The sequence below is a fragment of the Physcomitrium patens genome, chromosome 11 (genome assembly GCF_059467195.1).
Source record: "Physcomitrium patens ecotype Gransden chromosome 11, ASM5946719v1, whole genome shotgun sequence".
Taxonomy (NCBI): domain Eukaryota; kingdom Viridiplantae; phylum Streptophyta; class Bryopsida; order Funariales; family Funariaceae; genus Physcomitrium; species Physcomitrium patens.
Genome location: NC_143420.1, coordinates 7067272 through 7075646, shown reverse-complemented (window position 1 = coordinate 7075646; position 8375 = coordinate 7067272). Strand labels below are relative to the sequence as shown.

The 8375-nt window shown below is 34.9% G+C and overlaps 1 protein-coding gene across 1 annotated transcript; it reads right to left on the bottom strand.

Moving 5' to 3' along the window:
• Positions 1–3952: 3952 nt before the first annotated feature.
• LOC112288923 (ethylene-responsive transcription factor ERF035) lies at positions 3953–5598 on the bottom strand. The gene has a single exon (XM_024533674.3). It carries the CDS (start codon positions 4961–4963, stop codon positions 4388–4390), a length of 576 nt encoding a protein of 191 aa, XP_024389442.1. The 5' UTR covers positions 4964–5598; the 3' UTR covers positions 3953–4387.
• Positions 5599–8375: the final 2777 nt, after the last annotated feature.

Here is an 8375-nt window from a genome sequence, read left to right as displayed (position 1 = left end):
ATTATTTATTTTAATTTTATAATTAATTTAGACTATACTTATTCCAAAAAAAAAAAATCTAATAGTGGTTTTTCATCTATTTACTTAAATTTTAAAAATTAAAAAAAAATCATCTTATTTGGACTATTTAAATTAAAACTTTATCATGTTTTCATCCAATATATAGTAATTTATTATAATATGAATTTTTCAATTGATCTAAAAAATGAGAAGTAGTAGTTCAAACTATTTAATTGAAGATTTTATAAAATTTTATAAGGTGGCTCAAAAAATAAAAGTCAATTAAATAGGCAAAGTTTACACTATTATTTTCTTTGGAGTTATTAGAAACATTACTTTTGCTCCTAATACTTACTTGTAGTTAACTAGAGTGAAATAAATGACTTATTCTAATATATTTGGTAATAAGATGTTTTATTCAATGTTTGTTAAATTAAATTTAAGTACCACCAAATTAAACTCTATTGTAGAATACAACTTCTTGTTTAAGTGGCTCAATATTTATACTAAGCTTTGGTCACATGAAGAAGCTATGTTTATTTTTCTAATACAGCATAAATATGTGGCAATAGACATGTGGGAAGAAAAAACATGCTTAAATATAAATTTCCATTGTCCGTTATATATGCCTTGTAATAAATAATCAATTCTATATACATTTTAGAAGTGTTCTCAAGCTTGACATACATGGAATTAGATAAAATCTTTGCAATAATTGATAACTTGTAGGCTTAAAAAATAAAGAATTAAGAATGTTTTTTTGTACAAATAATCAATTTATATTTGGGCCATCCTTCTTTGTTTAAATTGTTTTAAACTATTTGGTCTTTATAAAGAGATTCTTGTTTGTAAAATATATAGATTCAAGTAAAAACATTTATGTTAAAAGAAAAAATATGAAAAAACCTTCAGAATAGGATATTGATATGGTTTTGGGTTTATTGAGTATAGAAAAATACTTTAGAATTATTCTTGCGAGAAGATAAAAATTAAACCGAAATATATGACTAAATTTTTTAAGAATTAAGAAAAATTATAGATAGAAAAATTTCTGATTAAAAAAAATAATAATAATAATTTAATAGAATTGTATTATATCTCAATGTAGCCTAATAATCAATGAAAACCTAGAAGAATAGAGTTACATATGGTGTGGATTAGATGCTTTTACATTTGCTTGAATAACTAAATTTTAGATGTAGGCTATCATTATTTGTAATTTTTCCAATTAATATTAACAAAAAAAAAACTTAAAAATAAGTTAGACTGAATTATGAATTAAAATAATAGGGAATTTTTGCCTATCTCATGAATTAAGTAAGGTGGTTGGAAAAATTCTACCCAATTTCTTTTTAATTAAACAAGATTTGTTTAAGGTACATATAACTCCTTAAAAAGTAGTTAAAACTAGAAGTAGTCAAAGTAGAGACAGCAAAAATTTGGAAATAAAGAAAAGAGAAACTTAATTATAACCTCACATATTAATCTTTTTCTAGGTACATGCAAGGTAATTATTTCTTAGATGGATACATTCATCTATAATGTATATAAGTTGAGACTTTGATAAATTATAAGTAATTCTTGTTGATTAGAATAAGCTATTTAGTAATTCTTGTTAATTCTTGAGAAAGTAATTACAAGTAATTCTTGTGCTAATTAAGCAACTATAAATAATAATAATAATAATAAATAATAATAAGTAAATAAATATAAAATTATATATAATAAAATAGCTATAATATAAAACAATTGTATTATAGTTAATTTAACATGGGGATTAAAATTTTGGTTCTGAGATGATTGAAAATCTATATATATATATATATATATATCAAAGAATTATTTGAAACATTTGTAAGAATAATTTCATTGAAATAGATATTATTTAAATTTTAATGTAACATCTATTATCTTTTATCAAATTGGTGCAAGTTAGACCTTCTAAACTAAGTTTTTTAAGCGTATGTACTTTCTCTATCATAGTGCAAAAAAACATAATTTTTTTTAATTGCAAGTATTGAATTTATACAAAATATAAATAATGATTTGAAAAATATTTAGAATTAATAAATAGACAGAAAGTTAACCAATTTGTTTTTCTAATCTTTGCTTGTATTTTTATTGATTTTTTTGGCTGAATGGAATAAGATAATAATTTTAATAATAATAAATTTTATACATAATTTGGTTATACCAAGACTAAGTTCTCTTTTAAAATTTCAATTGGCACTGGACTGATCAAACAACACGAGATCAGGCAGTTTTGTGTCGTGGAAACCGCATTTCTAAGCACTAACTCTTTCCAAGTCTTTGCAACCACAAATGCAAAATTGTCAGGTACTATACTTTTAGGTACTCTACCAGAAAATTCATAGAAATATGAAGAACTAACAATATTCTGTGATAAATCTTTTTTTATATGCTTGATTGTTAGTTATGTGCTTAAGCGTTTCCACAACAAGTTTATTTGCACGAAACCTCAGTCTAACCAATGATTACTGTCGGAAACGTCGATGTTTGAGAATTTGTGGGCTCCACTTACCTGCACTGCCATAGCCATTACATTTTGTTCGAAGACATACAGGCTGCAAGACAACATAATCTTCTCATCTGTCATACGATGCAGCATCACATTCAACAACCTGTGATGCTCATCGAATGTAATCCTTCATCGTGTGTCTTGTTGAAAAGTTGAGACTAAAGGCTGTGTGCTGTGCATAAGTTCAAGTTACTGACGTTGTGAGCTTCGTGAACATGGTTGAAAGGAGCTCTCTGTCGTTGCAGGAACGAGAAAGACCTTCAACTCTCTGAACGCAGTTAATGTAGTAATTCAATGATTGTGTCACGCATTACACACTCGACCGTCCCATGTCAGATACGAGCCACCGAGGTTGAAAAGCTTTTCACGCTCAGGAGCTGTGACATTTGACTTCTGCCACCTCAGCAAACAATGATCAGAAACTAAACCATATCGAAAGCAAATTAAGAAGATCGTGCTAAGTAGTGTCTGTCGATAATCAAAACTTTGAATTACCCTCTTGCTTACACCACACGCAATATTAAGTGATAGTGTGAGAATGTATACTTCGACTCCACAAATTTTGGGCTGCTGGTTTTCAACTCCAGACAATTCCAATCATGGGGATAAGAAAGGAACAAGAAATACGACACCTTAGTGTTGAGCATGATAATTTTTCTCTGAGTAAGCAAGATCAAAGGTAATGTTGATTGGTGACGAGGGGGCTGTTGTGAATATGGTTTTGACATTTGGCACAACCTGCGGCATTTCCCCAGTTGGCTCGGCAAGAGTCAAGCATTCTTCAGAAAGTTAATCCTTGCAAGCTCAAGGTGGAAAGGGCGAGACTATGTGGGTCCTTGGGAAAGAGGGAGAGGGTAACACCGCGCAACAGTTACCGCGTTTGCGCTTCGTCCAAAGCACGGACAGCACCACAATCATCCGTCTCACGCGTTGTTGGCCTGCAAAAGGGGCTCCTCGGCTGAACCAATTGGGAAAAAATTAGATGAAGTTATTGGTTTCACATTGCAAGGAGCCTGGCGCATTGCCTACATTCTTGCAGATTCTGTGGGCTGGAACACACTCGAGGAGCCTCCTTGCTTTCTAAACTGGGTCCTTTGTTACTGGCGATTTAGTGATCTTGGTGTGAACGCTCTCCCAGGCAGAAAATGGTTTCTCCATTGCTACCGCAGAGCTTGCATCTCCCCCGTGGACACTGGCGGTACCCATCGATGTGGAGAGATTCCAATACTTTTTATCCTGCTAACTACTTTCGGTAGTTTCTCAGAGCCATTGCCGTTGGGAACCGTCAAACACTAGTCCAAACGATGCTTTGCTGGAGGTGCAAGGATATGATTCAACAGTGATTTGCAAATCCATCAAGTGAGAAAAATCAATCGGTGGTGGGTATCGAGGAATTTTTAAAAGAAAAAAGAAAAAAGAAAAAAAGTGAATTCATCTTAGTATGATGTATAGTGTACATTAAGATGATGTGGTATTCCTCATGACCACCATGCTCCTCATAATCCTTGAGCACACGTTCGGAGCCTTCAAAAAAACAAAAGTTTCAACTCTTCATGTAAGTTCGAAAAATCTCATAAAAAGAAACCCATAATCTGTGGAGCTCTGAAGCGAGCGAACTAGGTTCAGTATATTACAGACGATGCTTCATTTCAAGGATTTCAACCATAAAGTAAAATCCTTTCTAACTACTCTCTGGAATCCTTAATCACCAGCATGACATGCGGATCATTGTTTTATCGAAAATTCGAACTCAAGGTGTGGGAAGTAAGAGAGGTGGAAGTTTGAGAAAGCTGGAAAAGGAAGGTCACAACTGGCTTAAAGGAGTTAATGGGATGGCTAAGAATGTAATTAATTCCACAAGGAGGGGCCATTGTAAGAGTCATCGTCATCATCACTGTCGTCGTCGTCGGAGTAGGAAGGCGGCTGGATGAGCATTCCTCGGGCCATGTCCGAAACTAGATACGGGTCATCTTCGAATGCTCTCCAATTGTCGCCGTGGGAAGACTGGGACGACGTTCCATACGAACCGTGGCTGTAAGTAATGTCCTCGAGCTCTTCGTCACTGCTGTCTGACGATGAGGCAGGTGACATGAATTCGCTGTATGAGAATCGACGGCCAACCGAAGCGGCTGCTGCACCTGCTGCTGCAGCTTGGATCTCCCGTGTGCTGTAGTTGCCGGGAGTTCCAGGCGGGAGCGGGGGCCTGTAGTTGGGGAAGTTCAGATTGGCCGCAGGCCCACGCAGGCACAGCAACGCAGCGTCGTAAGCGTGCGCGGCCTCCTCTGCGGATCGATAGGACCCCAGCCAGATTCTCTTCTTATTCTGAGGTTCTCTGATCTCGGAGACCCATTTTCCCCAGCGCCTCATGCGCACCCCGCGGTACTGTCGCTGGGAAGAACTGGAACCTCTTTGATGACCTGACATAATTGAACGTTTGTCCTCGAATTTTTTTCGGAGGACACAGAACGTCTGTTCAGTTGAATCTCGACTTCGGTATAATATCTTCTTTGTTTTCTGAAATCCGAAGTATTGAGCTGGACCTCAACGCACGAGTTTTCCACAGTGTTGATTGCGAACTACAGTGGGTATGATCAAATCTAGCTGAGCTTTGCAATCAAGACGAATTGTGCTACTTCTAGAAATGTCAAGACTTCGGAAACTGGACCTCGAGTACCAGCTGAGTAATGGCGCGCGCTAGTAAATCGTGCAAGGCTTCTGTGCAGATTTTAGAGTTTAGATCTGTCTACGATAAATGACGTATCCTACGTTGAAGAATCGAACAATCTAAGTGAGAGTTTTGAAGTTGATCGGCGAGCTGAACACAAGGCAGTACTTCGGGATTAAGGCTACTACAGCACATTCAACTTATCGTAGGTCAGCGATCAGCCTCCGCACAGAGCTATGATCATCAGGGACAACCGACAGTCTACGAGTAATACTCAATCGAGCTGCTAACAGAGAGTGGAGAAATGCCAACATCGAAGGTGCTTATATAACTGATGCGCACCCAAGGAAAAACATTTATTAGCCTTTGACTTGACCCCAACAATTATAGTATTTCCGGTAGCTTCACCTGAGGTGCCCAACTTCCAGGAACCTTGGATTGTTTCACTTTCTCCGTCACACAAACAATAATATCACACATCAACAAAGCGGCTCAGTGAATGATTTACCCCGAGACTTGCCGGTGGGGTAAGTTCGGTGCGTGAAAGGGCACTTGAGCCATTGACCAGTGGCCGCATTGGTGGGGGAGGGTGTGATGAGTTTTAGCAAGCGTCAGACCCCACGTGTGCCTCGCCGATGGATCCCGGTCGCAAATTCCTCCCGAACCTTCCCACCATTACGGTTTCAAGCGCAGTGAAAGAAACAACCATGCTGTGCTCGCATCCATCTGGCATTCCACAGTTCATGTGCAAATCCCAGTCGACGTTGTTTAAGACTTAGGCACCGTCTGAGATTGCTGTTGGCTACCGTAATTCAGGTGGGTCCTGCCACAGCCGTAGTAGCTTCCAGCCCTTCCAAATATTTTCCAGTTGACCAATGGCTAAGTTCGCGGCGAATCTCGCCCAACGTATCGAAATGCACCATCTATCTGAGGCCCTGATTTTTCTTCTCGGGTCTTGATTCCAGGCCCCTCCAAGCGAAGGTCTCGATTCCAACATTGGCTGTTGCATAGTTTGAATTAGTGGGCATCGGTTTCCGGTGTGGCCCTCCGGAAATCACACACACACACACACTCTGTTTGATTCCAGCCCCTCCAGCCCACCAGATTATGAGACACACTTGGAAACTGCACAGCCTGATTTCCCAAAAGGCAAAAGGAGGGCAATGGGTTTTATTTGTTACCTGCAACACAGAAATAAAAAGGGAAACTAAAATAATGAACAGGACTCGGGAAAAGAGTTCAATGATGGTAGCTAGCTAGCTGGGGCCGTCTAGATTCAACTCCTGCTCAAGCCCTTTGCAAGTCAACTCGTTTTTTGTTTTTGTTTTGTTTTGTTTTTTGTTTTTATTTTTATGATGCTTGTGGGTGAAGTGTGGTACATTCCATATGTCAGATTGGTAGACATCAGCTTCGGTCTTTTGTGGCAGAAATTGACAATGAAACCATTGCATGTATCCCATTTCAGTCCCATAGTCAAACACCACTTGTGTCACATTGCCATGGCTTGGCTCACAGAACCTCTCTCTCTCTCTCTCTCTCTCTCTCTTTGGGATTGTAGTGCATGAGGGTCTTCTCCTATTTATTATTGTTTTTCTTAAAAAAGAAAACAAAAAAAAGATTGTTTCATCTCTGTTTTGTTTGGAATTAGCAGTGGGTGTAGTCCCCATTTGCTGTTGCAAAATCAAACTGTAACCCAGTGTGGTGGTAATAGTCCAATGACGTATGCAAGGTGATGAAGTATGACTTGAGATGCGTGAGTGGTCTTCCTGATGTTGGGGAGGGGGCTTAGCCCACCAGCAGCCATGATGACCTACTTTAATTCAGAGAAAGTAATATTCTTTCTAGTTCCAATAGTATTGCATTTCTAGGACTTTGGCTGGCTTCTTTGAGGGATTTGCCTTATTTGATGTTTTGTTTTATTATTATTGATGGTAGTGTGTTTAATGAAGGGCATCCCAAGAAATGTAGTTAATTTGTATACTTTATTGATGGTAACTAAACAAAAAAAATTGTTGTTCTTTTTAATATGATTTGTTTGAATGTCGAAAGGTAAAGAGTAGAGACAAGATGAGAGAGTTTATTACAAGGTGCATGAAAATTTATTTGTTTGAAAACATAGAGTAGGTGTAGGTTTAGTTTGGAGTATTTGATGCAAAAATGACTAGAATATATGTGTAATAACTATTAGTATTTTTTAAAAACATATTATCACTTTTAAAATATAAATACACATAAATCTATCTATCAATATATATATATATGTATATATATACATATGCATACATATACATGTGTGTAATAGAAACTAATAATTATTCTTATAATTAAACATAATAAATTATATCTAAAACTAATTATAACTTTATTCTGTGCCAAATACGATATTTCAAGATGTAAAGAAGAAAAGTTGTTTTGGGAGATTTAATTAAATGTAGTGTATAAATTTTAAATTATATAATTTGTAAGTTTAAGAATGAAGCAGACAATGCTTAAGTCAAATTCCATACTAAGAAACACTATTCTTAAAAATGCAAAGAATGTATGTTGGATTTATTATGACCAATCTATATCAAAGGCATTTCAAAAAAAGAAGTAAAAAAGATATATATATATATATATATATATATTAGTTGAAATTAGACATTTTTATTTTTGAGAAAAGAACGTCTGAATGTAATTTTAGTGAAAGATATTATTCATAGTAAAAATTACACTTTTATTGTGTATATATTAGTAACTCAAAAAAATTAGTCAATTAAATCTTAACATAATATTGCCAGATATTAATTAATTGAATTTTAAATTTTACGTTATTAAAAAATAATATTGTAATTAAAGAACTATTTTTTTGAAGAAAATTAAATAAAGTTTTAGAGTGTTATTATAAATTTTTAATTTCATCATTCAACTACTAAATTTGTAATTATTAAACAGACCACTTTAAAAATATAAAAAAATCTAACACTAAACTTTTGAAAGTAACATGAATTTTTTAAATTCAATTTTCAGTGAGCGAAATGCAATATCATTAAATTTTTAAAATTAAATTACCATATAAAGATAAATATATATATATATATATATATATATATATATTTATCTTTATATGGTAATTTAATTTTATATATTTATCTTTATATATATATATATATATATATATATATATATATA